Below are 15,893 nucleotides of genomic sequence, written 5' to 3'. Positions count from 1 at the left end.
GATAGACTCCAGCACCCCTGCGACCCTAGTGAGGATTAAACGGTGTATAGATAATGGATGGATGGGATCACTTAGTATATTGACTAGTCTGGTGTGAATGTGGTGTGCGCTATGTGTGACTGCAGCCATGAGGAGCATTAAGAGAAAATGCCTTTGTCACTTTAACGGATTGATGAACGCAGCAATGTTCCACGTACCATGTCTGAAAGAGGTACCAGTAATTAGCTTACAGGCTAAACAGCATTTGTTCTTAAAGCCACTGATGTTTTGTTTGCTGGAAAAGTGAACCATCATTATGTCGATCTGTTGTTTTATTTTATTATACATCTCCTCACATGAAATAATGTAGAATACCAAATCATTTGACAACTAATTAACATAAAAAATACATAAACAGATGTTCCTATGAAATAAATGAATATGTCTATAAAATACGAGTACCGTGGAATAAGTAAATGTGACATTAGAGAATTGTAAAATATCGTATTATTCAATATTAGATAAACAAATAACGAAAGAAGTGCAGGAGGAACGCATATTCCTGGTATCGGGGGAGTGTCGGATTGTTTTGGTTGCTGCACACAGCTTTGCGGAAGTCGTCTTCAGCCATGCGCAGAATTATGGCTCAAAACATTATGCTTTGCCTGTGATTTTAAGTAAATAGTATCGAAATAGCGCATCAGGGAGGTGCAGACAGGTTTGGGACGTCACAGCAATGAAACTGAAAGAGTTAGAAAGCTGCTTACAGCAAGTGGACACGTTTGAAGAGCCCAAAATCCTCCTGGAGCAGTATCCTACCAGCCCTCACATAGCAGGTGAGACGAACAACTGAACAGTTATTGAAAGCACACATAGTTCTTGTTAACTTTGTGTTTTTTTCCCCCCACCCTCCACAGCATGTATGCTTTACACCATCCAGAGCACGTTTGATGACATCGAGGGGAAACTGGTGGCAGATCTGGGATGTGGTTGTGGAGTGCTGAGCATCGGGGCTGCCATGCTGGACGCAGGGTGAGAACAGTCAACGCTTGTTTTTTTTAAAATCCTGTTTGCATGTTGGAAAGCTGCTGGATCTTTTCTACAACTGGCCATCAAACGGTATAAATCCCCCCCTCTCTGCAGGAAATGACAGCTAATGCATTAGAAATGATCAATATCATTGGAATGTGTCTCTCAATAGTTTGTGCAATTTTAGTTTCTGCATCAAGCATTTCATTTCTTGTGCAATATGTAAGGTGTAATATTTCATACTTTGATTTTTTTCAGGTATAATATTTCAGTTTTAAGTGTAATATCTCCTTATCATGTGCAGCATTTGATTTTTTTGATTACATGTGCAATATTTCATGTACAGCACAGACAATATGTGCAAAATTTAATTTGTATTTTTTATTTTTCAGGGGCAAAATAGTGTTTTGTTTATGTATTTAAAAAAAAAATAAAAATCCTCATGTGTGATATTATTTATTACCCCCATATAATCATGAGCATTTTACCTCACATATCTTAGTAATTTCAGTAATGTATCATACTTATGTCTGACTGCTTTATGCTGACTGTATTTTTTACATCATATTATTTATCTTTTCTGAGCAATATCAGGCACAAGAATTTCTTTCAGGGTTCATAAAATTTTATCTTATCTTTTCTTCTCTCTCCTCTGCAGTTTGTGCGTCGGCTTCGACATCGACGATGACGCTCTGGACATATTCAGAAGAAACGCAGATGAATTTGAGATTTCTAACATCGACCTGGTCCAGTGTGACCTGTGCTGTCTGGAGGCAGAGGCTTATGCCAACAAGTTTGACACTGTGATTATGAATCCACCATTTGGGACAAAACACAACCAAGGTGAGTGGTCCCCGTGACCTTAGTGAGGATTAAGCGGTGTATAGATAATGGATGGATGGATATTTCTCAGAAATTACAGTTGCAATATGTTTTTTTCTTGGTTCAAGGTATGGACATGAAGTTCCTCCGAGCTGCCTTAACAATGGCACAGACAGCCGTGTACTCGCTTCATAAAACATCAACACGAGAGGTACGTTCAGTGTCCATCAGCAGCATTAACAGCTGTCACATCACAGGTTTTTATCAGGAAACTCATGGCTGCACATCTTTCAGTTCTCTGAATAATGACTGAGTAAAACTTAATGTATAATTTAAGTAATTTTAAAAACTGATTTCAGCATCATGACCATGTCTTCTCACAGACGAGATAAAATGTGATACTTGGTGAATTTTTGCATTCAAGTAAAACCTCAAGTCTCTGCTGTAATGCCTGATGTTTATTTCCTCATCTAATTACAGCACATACAGAAGAAGGCTAATGACTGGGGAGTAAAGATGGAAGTCATAGCAGGTAAGAAAAACACCGTACATCTTTAGATTTTATGTTTTCAAACCCTGACTACATTATTTCTTTACAGAACTACGATACGACTTGCCAGCGTCTTACAAGTTCCACAAAAAGAAATCGGTAAGCTCATATACGCCGTTTCTGAATATATGTTCTCCATCCGATGTCTCAAGTTTTAACTGACAAAACAAATCCAAACAGATGAATTTTTACAAATGTTTTATTTGCTATTCACATATGCAAACTTAAAAAATGAGCAAAGCAGATATTCTCATCACTCCAAGTAGGAAATCTACAAAGAAAATAACAATGGCACACAGATTCTAGATGTCACACAGGTCTTACAAAATCAACTAAAATGTTCAGGTGAAATTAAGTTACTGGCAAAAAGCAAGTTTGTCGGTTATGTTAAAATCAAATGATCTTAAGAAGAGAAATGCAGGTTCACAAAAAAAATGAGAGGCACAACATATAGGGACTTTAAAGTCTGCAAACTGACTTCAAGCTTTGCAATTATTTCTCTAGGTTGACATCCAGGTGGACTTCTTACGATTCTCCACAACCTGAAGCTTTCACTGGAATGGACTTAAGTTGCCTCTGTTTTTATCACCGTTTGTAATAAATGTTTTTGTTAAACAGAAATTGTGGCTGTGACCTCATAACTAAGATCCGTTTTCAGTTTTGGCAACTTTTGCTGCAGGTTCTGGAGGAAAAACACAAAGACAAGAAATGATTATTCATAATGCAGACGGGAACATCTTATTGTTAAACCAACTCTGAAATGTGTTGAACTTACCGTCATCCTCATCATCACTATCGAACTTCGTCTTCTTTCCTTGGTACTGAGTTCTGCCATGATCTCTGCCGCCTCTTCCCCTTCGGCCTCCTCTTCCTCTGCCGCCTGATCTTCCTCTTCCACCTTTCAACAAAGACATGATAAATCATAAATGTGCATCTATGTAAAGTACAGGTCACTTTGTACAGGTGTGTTTTCAGTTTCAATTTAAAGGATCTTTTCTAGTCAAAGAAGCAACGTCACAAACATGAAAACTGCAGTTTGAAAACAGAACTTACCTCTGCCTTTGGACCTGCTGAATGATTCTTGCTGAGCTTCAATTATCTTCTTAAGTTCCTCCTTCTCCTCATCTCCTTCCAGCACCTGCCACGTAACACTGCTGTCCTTGATTTTCAGTTCCCCTCCATACGCTTCTTTGGCCTTCTCAAACGCTTCCTTTGCATTCCCGTCAAACAGAAGGGTGCCCTTTTCGGGAGTGAAAATACACCGGTTTAACCAAATGACATTTCTTCATCTCCGTGTTTGACATTTCATTAGCAGACAGATAACCGACCTCTTTGGCTCCTCTTGTGAAGTCCACCCACTTTATCTTTCCGTGTCCAGAGAACAGCTCATGAAAGTCCTCTCGTGAAACATCTTCAAGTTCTCCGGAAAACTTCAATAAGCAACCCGTTTTTTCATCCAAAAGCAGACCCTGCAGTACAAAAGAAAATAAATAAAGTTATACTCTGTACATAAGGAGTCCAACTCTGTAACAGACGTTAAGCTTTAAGCACTTTATGGATCTTACCATTTCTTTCTCTTCTGCATGTTTCTGCTGTTGTTCCTTGTCACTAAATAACATTTTTGGGAGGGAGAAGGTCAGTCATTTCCCACAAAATGTACAGTCCATATTTATGATATAAGACCATAGACCTTATATAAAAGAAGTGGATGTAGCCACTATGATGTAACCCATTGTCATGTAGACTATTACTTTTAAGCCTCGAGTTAGACATTTTGGAACTAGAAGTGTCGAGCGAGGGGTGATCTCACTGAGAACACTGCAAGACTACACAGTAGCAACTTGACAATCCCAAGAAGGTCCCATCCTAAAGAATGACTTTGATTTTACTCTAAATGGGGCATCATCTACAAAATAGTTTCCATGCTTTATTGAAGGAGGCTTCAAACTAACCATAAACTCATTAGACAAATGTTTACTGTGGTAACAAATCACGTGAGAATTAGTGTCCATTTCTCGCAGATTTCTGTGTAAACTGACTTCTTTTTGTGATCAGAGAAGTCGCCCCCTGCTGGCTGTTAAAAAGAATGCAGGTTTCATGCACTTCCACATTGGTTTCCCTTCTCAGACTCAGAACTTACATCCACTTGTTTTATACAGCCTATGCATAAAATGCTGCAGCTTGTTTACTCACTGTCTGGCTTTTGCTTTCGTCTCTGCTTTGAACTGTTTCCTCTCTTCTGCTTTCTTTGTGTGGTAGTCTTCCCTGAAAGGAAATCAGCAATTACATGATTATTACATACAGTCACATACAACGATTTGCAAAGTTATGGATGAATGTTTAATTGAAAAGCAAAATCCTGCACTTTTTAGACTGCCAAATTTAAAACACTGAGTTAGTCACAATTTCAGGACTATGGTTCAGCCGTTTTCTTCCTTCTATATCCGAGACACACCACCCGTGGCACACATGCATTTGAATTTATGTTCATTACAATGTACCTCAACAAGTGAACAGAAATCAGAACATGTCCAGATCCGTTCAGCCACTCTTTGTCTATGACTCTTCTAGTTTCCCAGTGGTGTCTGACAGTAACCCAGAGAGGTTGCATCTAGCAATGATAATGCAAATTGCAACCAACTGAATACTCCTCCCTGATCTCTCAAGCATGCAAAAGAACCTACAGTGGCCGCTAATAATGCAAAAGCCCTTCTTCAGAGATAGTGTTTAGTTTATTCCCACTGGGCTACTGGTAGAAACTTAGACATGCAACATGGCAGAAGAGAACTCTGCTCCCATTCTCGATATGAAGGGCTCATTTAAAGCTAATAAACAATTCTTATTTTCAGGTGATAATACACAACTTAAATCATAGTTCTGAATATTTAACTCCACTTCTGCCAGTAGATCAACATAAATCCTACACACTGCACCTTTAAGATCTGTAAATGGTTTGATTCTGCTTAACGTGTAAGCAATAAAAGGCACCGAAGCATTTGCACAACTTTTCAGCAATAGTACAGCCTACCTTGATAACACGAGCATGTCATTGTCTTTGAAGGATTTTATGTCTGAACGCTCGAGGAACTGCTTGGATGACTCTTCTGTGTCGAAACAGATAAACACAGATCCCTGTAAAGATAAAAAAGAAAGAAACAATTAAAAAGAATTCCCTGAATTCATGAGGAAAAAGTGCATCTATAATCGTTACATGACCCGTTGAATGTACCTTGAACTGCCTTTGCAGATTTCTCCTCATCTGAATGTTTTCTATTTTGCCTTTCCCATTCAGCCACTCCTGAATCTCATCGAGGGTAGTTTCCAGAGGAAAGCCTTTCTAAATTAGAAAGGATGGTGTTAAAATGTGGGAAAACAATATCAAAGGTAAAGAATAAATTCTGGATATGTTCAAAGCTCATTTCTGTAACTACATGACAAAAATGCAGCATAAAGCATTTATGCTCCCTAGAAAACACCTGCATGGAAGAAAAGAATAATACTAATAAAAATAATCACTAATGCAGTCCAACATGACGTACCGAAAGGTTTTATTATTCAGTTCTTATTGAAACCATTTTTATAAAAGCACTGGTTCAGCTGTATGGCTACTCTGGAGGCTGCAGTTGAATTAAAGTGCATTTTGCTGCCAGGTGTTTCTATTATTTACTCTGTATGTAAGTAGGGCTGGGCTAAAAACAGAAAACTCAGTGTGCATCCTTTTCACACAACTCAATCGTTTTCACGCATGGAGCAGCGTGTTGAATTATACTGCATTAGTTGTCATTTGGCCTATCAAATAAATTGTTAACTGGGTCACATCAAGGCCCAACAAAGATAAATACTGCGTTTAAGCATCTGAATAAGCATGCATGCAATTTAAAAACTTACAATGTACACAGATTTGTGTTTAAGTGCGTCCTTGTATTCGTCATTCTGTTCGGGTAGCGGTTTGTTCAGAGACCTCCTGATTTTCGTCTTGTCTTCACTGATCTCCAAGAGGCCAGAATTTGATTTCTGGAGCGCTGCAACGATGACGTCGCTGTCTGTAGTCAAAGACTTCAATCTAAGAAAAGAATGCAGATGTTTCAACAAATACTCAAAACCAGCCCTGCTCTGAGTCCATGTGTAACACCAACAATCTACTTTTTTTTAAAACTTCAGTGTAGCGGTGTTGTTAAAATCAGGAGACACTGAATCGTCTCAGCCAGTCGAGATGTGTCACCACAATCACTTGAGATATTCTCAGCATCTGCAGGGCTCCATTTTTTATTCATATTTAATATAAAAATTATTGAAATCCACAAGCAATTGGATTACTGACGCACAGCTCCCTCAAGTAATTAGGCCTGATTAGAAAGCAAATGTGCTGACTCACAGACGAGACTTTACATTCCAAATATAAACCTTAATCTGATTTTTGCCAGTCTGGAAATGTAAGGGTATCTGAGTCTAATAGCATTATATGGATTCCTCTTAAATTCAGCAAAAATAGTCTTTATTTATGTCGCCTGCTTGTTTTCATTTGCTGTGGCTCGATGTCACCTGTTTGGTAACATGCGGACTTCAGGGACAGCCTGAGGTCATACGATCGTCTTGTCCTGCCAGTCATGAATCGCACAGAAACTGATTAGTCATCACTCTCTTTCTATTCTTGCTCAGTCACACAGCCTTTTCTTCTTCTCTCCACCCAGCAGCTGATTTTAGAAATCCCTCACCTCCCCCACAGGCCTTGGTGAACCCTGCTTTTTGAATTGTTGTCATTGTTGAAGCTTCAGTGTCTGATTCAGTCGTGTTATTGCGAAAACGTCAAAAGGCAACATTTCACATCGAGTGCAACAGAGGTCTGTTCTACACACAATGCCACTTTCCACAATAATAATTTAAAAAGAAACATAAATAGTACACTGATGTTACAGGAGTTAAGTGTTGCTCACCATTAGCCCTCAGTGATCTCACACACTACCTTGAGGTTTTAGAGGTGTGGTGAGAGCAGCATGAAGCCACCCAAACAATACAATAACAGCAGTGTGATTACAGGTTAAAACTAAAATTAGCCCCAGACGCAGCCGGCCTCGCCTGCTTCACCATCCAGAAGAAAGCTAAAATTCCTAGAGGACGGCAAACCACTGGTCTACATGGGCACTGGTCTACATGGGCACTGGAGCAGAGACTGTCAGATCGTTTCACATCACAAGTTAGCTTTTATTTCATAATGTACTGCTGATTTTTGGTGTTAGCTGGACGACTGTGCTCAAGGTTCAGCAGACACACAGAGCTAACAGTTCGATGCTGCAAAGAGATCGTTTGATCACAATTTACTTGGTTTTAAGTTATCTGGGGTTCCCAAAAATAGGCAACAAAACAATTAACACCAAGCTTTATATATTAGTAAATTTACAAAAAGAATGAAAAAAAGCCAAAATATGAGTCGTTATTATTTTCCAGCATTTAAAAGGAAAATTAAACAAACCTGTTGAATTTAAGCATCGTCTCCAAAGTCACCCAGCCATCATCGAGCTGCAGCTGCTCTTTGAGAAACTTGTCTCTTGGAAGATTGTGATCGCCAAAGTAGTACTAAGAGGGAATAAAGGACAGTTTTTCAGAGCGGAAGTTAGCTGACCTTTGCAAATGACATTGTACATTTTAAACCAGTTACCTCCACTTGTCGTGCCACTTTCATCTCAACTGGAGACATCTCTTGCTTTTCTGCCATGACCGTTCTGCGTAGAGAATAGAAACAAAGAGGATATGCCTCTCAGTAAAAACAGATACCTTTCCTATGGATATGACACATGTAGATATAAAATTGGAAGAAATTAGTCAATCCACACACAATCACAATCAACAACAATTCCCTAAACAACTAATTATGTTACAAATCACACAAAAATGCTAAATATTGTGTTTGGATCTGGGCTTGTAGCTTTTCTACAGATGTATTGCAGTTGAAAAAAGCCATTGTGGTCTTTAAAAAGGTACATTTTTATCACAACATTTTATGATCTAAACAAATCCATTGTCACGTATTTATATATGTGATAAACATGAAACATTGCACAATTATAGTACATTTGCCAATTGTTCTGGAGCACGCCTGTAATCCTGACAGGCATCTTGGGTTATTTATTAAAGGCTTAAAAGAAGGCTGCAAATGACGATTATTTCCATTGTGTCTTACTATTAATCTGTCGAATATTTTCTTAATTAATAAAGATGCTTGGTAAATAAAACATCTGATTACGGTGAATAATGTTGATCAGCATTTCCCAAAGCTCAGGATTACGTCCTCAAACGTCTTGTTTTATTCACAACTCAAAGATATCAAGGTTACTGTAATATTTGTGAATACACTTTAAAGTGTTGTATTTCAGGAAACTGGAATCTGCGATTTTTTTTCTTACAAAAACAACTCATTCATTGATTATCAAAATACTTTATGATTGGTTTAATAGTCGACAATTTACCCAGTTATCTGTTGTAGCTGTAGTTTTTAAAAAATAGCAGTCTTGAGGTTTCTGGCTTATTCTGAGCAACCTAATTAATGTTGATTGAAAAAGCCTTTAATGAGGCTTTTTTAATCTGGTGAATTTTTTTCAAGACTGTCAGCCAATGAACTAAGATGCCATTCACCTCCATCAATCAATTAATCAATCAAATTTTGTCATTCAACAGGGCAGTTCAAAGTGCTTCACATACCACTGAATAACCAATAAGACAGAAAAAGTAGAGTGAAATCAAGCTACAAGGCTTTCAAGGTACAAAATATAAAATAAAACGTAACATAAATACAAAACAAAGATAAAATGGGTTTAAAAGACAAGGCATAGCAATCCACTATATTTAGGACAACTCAGCTGTGAGGCTATTTTCCTTGGATCTCCAAATTCTGCATCTGCAGAGTCACATGGCCTCCATTATTTTCAGATGTCCTGAGATTTACAGCCTCTTACATCAGGCTGGAGAGTTGTGATGCACATTAGCAACCAGCTGCTGTCTGGACTCAACTGTGTGTATTATTCAATAATGATGTTTAATAGCAAGAAAAACAACCCAGAACACCACTAACCTCCTGGACATATATCCTGGACAGGTTGACCCAGTAAGGAATATTAATGTTAACAAAATACAGGCCTAAACAAACAGTCTTCATTTATGTATCCTGATGTTCTAATGATTTTCCTGTTAGCATGATGGCTAACCTGCTAGCATAGCCGATATGCAGTAGCTGTACAGCGGCCATGCTTTTGCACGCTTTGATATCCGTACATTAAAAACCAACTCCCACAGCTACAAGACTGTCGCCACGTTGCCAGTGAATGTTTTATTCAATGTGGCGACTAGTTAGCCACGAACTAACTAGCTAGATAAAGTTTAACTAGTGCGCTACACTCTGCGTGACTGTACTCCAGTAGCAGCACGCTGTTCAAACCTGCCGGCGGAGGATTTCTACTGTTTATTTGTACATTACAAAACATTTTAGTAATGTAAAAAACAACATTCAAAAGGCATTTTCACCACCACGAAAAGTTCTACTTACGGTATGCTGAGTGCTCGCTAGCAGCAGTTTTAACTGTTCAAACCAGGAGGTCTCACTTCTCTGCACGTTGTGGAACTGCGTGCTACGGAAACCACCGAGGGACAGAAAGGCTCGTTTGCGCCTCAGAAACTCCAAAGTTTGATCTACATGGAAACATGTGATTCTGGTCACAGCCTCAAGGTGGCGCTGTCTCACTGCAGGAGCATAGACTGTTTAAGATACATATACAGTCGATATGCAGGACACCAGTGAGGCTGTCCTCATGTAAAGTGGCAAAACTGATTTAACTATTGTCTAATTTTATGTCACTAAACAATTGGGACAGTTCCGTGTTATTTGTTATCTTTACTAGATTTTCTTTTCCTCCTCTTTTTTAAAAAAAAAAAACTTTTTTATTTATTTATTTTTTTGCTTCTATTGCACTTTTTTTTGTTGTTGTTGCATTTTATTGTACTTATTGCACAATGTTTACTACATATTTCTAATTTTTTTTGCATTTTAATGTGAAATAAAACCACATGGCTGCATAACTATGTCACTTTATGTCCCAACACTTTATGCATATTTGACACTTTATGTACATACGTTTTTGAAATCCATATTTTGCACACTTGGTACTATTTATTTATCTTGTTTTTATTTTATATTGTGTATTTTGTTTTATATTTTATGTGTGCCTTCAATGTCGGGTGTCTTGTGGGGTTGTCTGTGTTTTGTCTTTGAATGTAGCTGCTGTAACGAGTAATGTCCTGTAAAAAGATCAATAAAGTAACTATCTATCTCTTGCTCTGTGTGTGTGTGTGTGTGTGTGACACATTATAGTTATTATATCTTGCAAACCACCTTCCTTAAACAGGAAATTGTATTATTTTTATTTATCCATCCTGTGTTAGCGACCTCCCTTCATGAGCACATTTCTTTGTTTATTTTTCATCCTTTTGTCTTTTCTCATCCTTTTTTTTGTAATTTCACTGGACATCAGAGGTTTGCTCCTCAATAATCTCTATGGTAAAAATAATGGTTGAATGAATGAATGACAGATCCTCTTGTTTTCTGGTTAAATGATGTTTCCTCCTAAAAGAGAGGTTACTTCTGACATAAAGCTGTATTTATGATATAAGCTTCTAGCCAATATCAGTTTTATCAGTTCATTAGTTGAAAAAACATTTAACAAAATGCTTAGCAATACCGTTATTGTTGAATTATTTTCACTACAATGTGTTATCTCTTTATTTAAAAAAATATTTTCAAGAAACAAACACATTGTGTTTTTTTTACATTAAAATTTAGTGCATTTTTTTTCTTTTATGATCCAAAATCACATTATTATCTTGCATGTTTTCATATTTTTATGTTTTAGTTAGTACAAGTCACATATGTCTACCATTTAATCATGTGAAACCTTTTTAATACTGTCATCCTTTTCTTTTACGTCTTAATTCCTTTCTGTCACGCGAATAAAACCCCTCGACTTACCTTATTTCTCAGTTCTATACACATAAACTCACCATGTCTGGCTTCTGAGATCCAGAAACTTTATATGCATGACAATCAAACTAGAAATCAGTTCATTCGTTTAGTGAGTTATTTATTTAAGTTACAGCCTAGTGGTACAGCTCTACTAATAAATATACATATGTGTATACATTTATAAAGTGGATGTGAATAACATTCAAATACATTCAATCTATTTAGAACCTCTTAACTTCTACCTCTTTTATGGAATTTTTGGCATAACAACATGGACACGCTTATAACAGAAGAAACCTGTGACACTTAGTTTTAAAGGTAACGTCTTCTAGTTTCTGAAAATGTGCTTGTTCAGCATGCGGCTAAATCAAACCTAAATAGGTCGCCGGCGACCTTGTGGCTATTAAAAAATTAAAAAGTCTAAAATGCTCATCACGAGGCCCCTGAGTTTAATAGTTGCTCATCAGTGCATTCAGTTTGGCAAATAGCTCCCTAAAGGCATGTATCCAGTGCAGCTTGACTTATTGCGTGACAGTGCGCCTACATTTGCACACTTCAGTGAAAAACAGTCACTGTTTGATCCATTTGGCCTAATAAACAAATGCAGCGATAAAGGTTTGTCACTAAACGCCGTGAACACAGATGCATCCGTGTGATCTGGTCGGGCTGGGGAGAGTCCCCACGATCTCCCACGAGTCCAGCTCAGGGTCGTACTTCTCAATGCTTTGCAGGTAAGTTCCTTTAGAGTAGGAGTATCCCCCCGTTACATAGATGCAGCCGTTTATCACCACGGCCCCACACTCCATCCTCCTCTCCTTCATCACTGATATCGCCCTCCATTCGTCTCTCTCCGTGTCGTAGCAGTCTGCGATGGTCGTCTGACCTCCCACCAGGTACAGCTTGTTGTTGAGCGACACCGAACACAGCCCGTACTCTGAAAACACAGGATTTCAACTTAGGAAACAGTATCCGACATTTATGGTGCTCCTATTCTGTGTGCTTCTTACCCGGATGGGGGCTTATTGTAATGATGCTCCACTCGTTAACATCTGGTCTGTACACCTGGATTTTTTCGTAGGTGCAGCTTCCTCGGTAGCCATAGTGGCCTCCTGTCACATAGATTTTATCTCCCATCACACAGGCAGTGGCGTTTCCTACACCTTTAAAAGAAACAGAGAGTATTAATATCACTAAAATAGTCCCTTGTGTCTATCAGCTTGGAATGCATCCATTAATTGATTTTGTGACGCATAGTATCACCTTGTAAAGCTGATATGGCAGAACTGGCAGGTGAGTAACACATCCGACAGAAAACAACTTCAAAATTCATCTGAAGCTGTTTCTGGACAGCTTAAGTTGAATATTTACTCACTTATAACTGTTTTTGCTCTACGCCAACTCCTGAAGCAAATATCTGACTCTGTAGATGTTTCATTTTCAACAGCTAGTCACAAACTCTGTCTGCTGGTCCTTACTGGACAGATACTGTCGCATATAATAAGGTTCTGGAGCTTTTTTTTTCAGTAAAAGCAGCTGCCTGATGCTGCTTGAAATAATGAGAATGAACCAAAAAACAGTTCAGTGGTTGGCGATAAAACCAAAAAAATGAGCCAAAAGATGTCAAAATACTCCTTGACTGAAGGTACTATGTTTGTATGGCCAGTCATCCAGATCATGATGTGTCAGTAGAAGGCAGCTGGAGTTCTCTTTTTGGTTCCTGAAGATGTTTAACTTCTCATCCAAGAGGCTTCTTCAGTTCAAACATAAGAAGCCTCCTGGGATGATTCAAGATCTTAATGGTGGTGAAACTTTCTGGGAAGAGATCCCAAGTCTGCATTATAAGTGCCTGATAAACTGTAACAAACTCTGTTTCTTCCAGAACTTCCTGCTGTATCTCCTGGCCTTCATCAGCAGAAGGTGTTTGCTCAGTTGTCCCCATATGACCCAAGTGATCCTGTCTTTTGGTATTGAATGGTTTGTGATAAAGTGCCGACTCCTTGTGATGCTGTCATAACAACGGGACCATCTCCGTGACAACAGTGCAAACTCCATTTACTGATGTGGCTGAAAGCTCAGAAAGAAATATTTTGTTTTGGTCACACAGTTATACCCAAAGTCACCCATGAACTACCCAAAGAAACCCATGTCTTTGTTCTGAAATGCACTGTATGAATTTATATTATTATTTTTTAGATGTCCAATCAGTAATCAGAAGTGCATTTTCTAATATTTCCAGAAAACCATCATTTTTAGTTTCAAATTTCATATTTGACCTTGAAACAGCTGCTTGTGAAACAATCTCACCATAAGTTCCATTTAGAAGCTGCTCAGGGCCTTTCAGTTCAATCACATGATCTTCATCAGCAGATTAAAAATGTGCGTTGAGCCGCAGCTTTCAAGCCAACATGAGCAAGAAGTCTTAAGTGCTCAGAAAAAGCCACTAAATGGATGTTGTGGTAAGATTGCTTTCTCAGCTTTCATTCATTCTTGTCTCCCCCCTTTGATATCAAATGTCATAATATTTCAGCATACCTTGGATCATTTGGGCCACAGGGAACCATTTCTTTTTTAAAGGATCATAAAACTCAGTCTCTCTCTCCGGAGCTCCTCCTCTGTAGCCTCCGATGGCGTAAATGCAGCCGTGCAGAGTGACAGAGCAGTGGTAGTACCTGGCTGTGATCATGGGGCAGCCCTCGGTCCATTCATCATAGTCACAGTTATAGATTGAAACGGCATCCAGGGCCTCAACAGTGTTCGATCTGTAACCGCCGGTCACATAGATGTTTGCTCCCAGTAAGCTGACGCTGTAGCTCTCTCTGGCGTGGTCAGGCATGTCTTTTCCCTGCACCCAGGTGTTGCTGACAGGATCCCAGATGTGAACTTCACAGAGAGGGTGCCAGTAGTATCCTCCAATGATATACATGTTGGAGGACATTTTTCTACTTGCAGATATCTCTTTCCCATTGGACCTTAAAGCCTGAATGATCATGGATTTTAGCTTGCCGTCGTTGTTCATCAAGTATTGTCTGTGCACCTCTAACGTGGTCTTGAAGTAGACCTCATCCAGATCCAGATGGATGGAGCGCAGCAGGTCCGGAACGTGGTGAACACGGTTATCCAAGTTGTGGCTCACCCATGTCGCTAGTGCATCTATCAGCACTTCGTCCCTCTGCACAGTGAGACTCTGAGCAGCCAACACTGACCTGATCTTCTCCTGGTCCAGCTCTAAGAACTCCTCCTGCTGGATGAGCTCAGCGAACCTGCTCAGCATCACCCGGCGGGCCTCCCTCTCCAGCCCCGGACACAGGTGCAGCTGAGCAAAGGTGTGCATGCCCAGACAGTTGTCCACATCCAGGAGGCGAACCAGGAACTCTTCGCAAGCCTGCTTGACAGAGATGAACTGCAGCAGATCTGCAGCCTCCAGCAGGCTCTGCACGTTGCTCTCAGTGATGCACACCTGGGCCGTGTACACATAGTCCACCAGGGCTCCCAGCACCCCGCAGTCCACCCCGGTGAGCTTGATGACGCTGTTTGACCTCTCTCTCATGTCAGCTGTGAACATGACTTTGAAGTAGGAGCTGCGGGCTGACAGCAGAGCTCTGTGGCAGTGGAACACCTGCCCGGACTCGCCACATTGCAGAGCCACATCTGTAAACAGGCCGCTCATGTAGAAATGCCTGAGAGCATCCAGGAGCTCTGCTGGATGGTCTCCGTCACAGAAGTCGTAGGTGTAGATGTCTGCTTGTTTATGTGACATGATATCTGAGGACAAAAACAAAAATAGGTGTGATTTGGCAGCAATCAAAGCAAAAATCATGGCGTTAAGCTGCGTTGACAATCCACCGCAGTGCGACCCAAATGTCCCACATTCGCCCTTTAATTAATAAACAGGAAGGTGTAAACCACGGACTCACCTCTCATCCTATTCCCACGGATCACCCGTGCTTTTTCCACGCTGACACTCCGCTGTGTCCTCTCTCTTCTCCACAACACATGAACCTCAATTTAGCTCCCGCAGGACGGTGGCAGGCAGCTCGGTCCTATTTTGGTATTTGTGTGCAGCGTCCATCCCCCCTCCTCTGCTCTGCTCTGCGCTCCGCTCTCCAGCAGCAGGTCCTTGACAAAAGCCAATAAGCAGCCATTCAGAGGAATCACCCAACACCGCTATTTTCTCTCCGAGCCTAAATATAACCTCCGTCCGCGGTCTCATGACGCGCACTGACGGCGCACCGGTGCGTCCTGGCGGCGGAGAGGCGCACACGGAATATTAATCTGATACAAACGAGCGTCGCCTTCAGAGCAGCTCGGGCAGGAGTCGTCGCTGTGGTGGTCCATTCATGTTTTTCCCCTTTCTTGCGGTTGCCATGGTAGTCTGAACCCTTTTCCACTGTGTCCAAGGCTTTACCTAATCCTAACGAGGATTAGCAGCACACTGCTCCGTATTCCTGCGGAGGAACGTCTCAGACATGTGACCACTTATGTGGGACTCTTACTTTTTTTTTTCTT

General features: G+C 40.0%; 3 protein-coding genes across 3 annotated transcripts; 1 reads left to right on the top strand and 2 right to left on the bottom strand.

Annotated features, from left to right (window-relative positions):
• The first annotated feature begins 570 nt into the window (after positions 1 to 570).
• mettl5 (methyltransferase 5, N6-adenosine) lies at positions 571 to 3,001 on the top strand. The gene is made up of 7 exons (XM_008278691.1): positions 571 to 815; positions 897 to 1,011; positions 1,667 to 1,851; positions 1,959 to 2,041; positions 2,311 to 2,362; positions 2,430 to 2,479; positions 2,885 to 3,001. The coding sequence occupies exons 1-7, from the start codon at positions 716 to 718 to the stop codon at positions 2,924 to 2,926; spliced, it is 627 nt and encodes a 208-aa protein (XP_008276913.1). The 5' UTR covers positions 571 to 715; the 3' UTR covers positions 2,927 to 3,001.
• Positions 2,562 to 10,022, bottom strand: ssb (small RNA binding exonuclease protection factor La). Its single transcript, XM_008278692.1, has 12 exons — positions 9,918 to 10,022; positions 8,037 to 8,100; positions 7,851 to 7,954; positions 6,269 to 6,443; positions 5,610 to 5,717; positions 5,409 to 5,512; positions 4,574 to 4,645; positions 3,946 to 3,988; positions 3,709 to 3,849; positions 3,434 to 3,620; positions 3,156 to 3,278; positions 2,562 to 3,062 (listed from the first exon to the last, which is right to left on the bottom strand). Exons 2-12 carry the CDS (start codon positions 8,091 to 8,093, stop codon positions 3,022 to 3,024), a joined length of 1,155 nt encoding a protein of 384 aa, XP_008276914.1. The 5' UTR covers positions 8,094 to 8,100; positions 9,918 to 10,022; the 3' UTR covers positions 2,562 to 3,021.
• Positions 10,023 to 11,491: 1,469 nt separating this feature from the next.
• klhl23 (kelch-like family member 23) lies at positions 11,492 to 15,375 on the bottom strand. Its single transcript, XM_008278690.1, has 4 exons — positions 15,302 to 15,375; positions 13,920 to 15,149; positions 12,395 to 12,547; positions 11,492 to 12,321 (listed from the first exon to the last, which is right to left on the bottom strand). Exons 1-4 carry the CDS (start codon positions 15,306 to 15,308, stop codon positions 12,011 to 12,013), a joined length of 1,701 nt encoding a protein of 566 aa, XP_008276912.1. The 5' UTR covers positions 15,309 to 15,375; the 3' UTR covers positions 11,492 to 12,010.
• Positions 15,376 to 15,893: the final 518 nt, after the last annotated feature.

The sequence above is a fragment of the Stegastes partitus genome, unplaced genomic scaffold (genome assembly GCF_000690725.1).
Source record: "Stegastes partitus isolate 25-593 unplaced genomic scaffold, Stegastes_partitus-1.0.2 Scaffold130, whole genome shotgun sequence".
Taxonomy (NCBI): Eukaryota; Metazoa; Chordata; class Actinopteri; family Pomacentridae; genus Stegastes; species Stegastes partitus.
This window is presented reverse-complemented; position numbering and strand designations above follow the sequence as displayed.

Bases quoted from the DNA above. Each gene is read 5' to 3' on its own strand.
- klhl23 (XM_008278690.1), bottom strand. The intron at 12,548-13,919 runs GTATGCTGAAAT...TTTCTTTTAAAG, and splicing joins TGTGGCCCAAATGATCCAAG to GTGTAGGAAACGCCACTGCC. The intron at 12,322-12,394 runs GTAAGAAGCACA...CTGTGTTTTCAG, and splicing joins TACAATAAGCCCCCATCCGG to AGTACGGGCTGTGTTCGGTG.
- mettl5 (XM_008278691.1), top strand. From the start codon at position 716: ATGAAACTGAAAGAGTTAGAAAGCTGCTTACAGCAAGTGGACACGTTT. The intron at 1,012-1,666 runs GTGAGAACAGTC...TCTCCTCTGCAG, and splicing joins GCTGCCATGCTGGACGCAGG to TTTGTGCGTCGGCTTCGACA. The intron at 2,480-2,884 runs GTAAGCTCATAT...TTATTTCTCTAG, and splicing joins AGTTCCACAAAAAGAAATCG to GTTGACATCCAGGTGGACTT.
- ssb (XM_008278692.1), bottom strand. From the start codon at position 8,093: ATGGCAGAAAAGCAAGAGATGTCTCCAGTTGAGATGAAAGTGGCACGA. The intron at 5,718-6,268 runs GTAAGTTTTTAA...TTTCTAATTTAG, and splicing joins AACACAAATCTGTGTACATT to AAAGGCTTTCCTCTGGAAAC. The intron at 3,279-3,433 runs GTAAGTTCTGTT...CTTTGTTGAAAG, and splicing joins CAGCAGGTCCAAAGGCAGAG to GTGGAAGAGGAAGATCAGGC.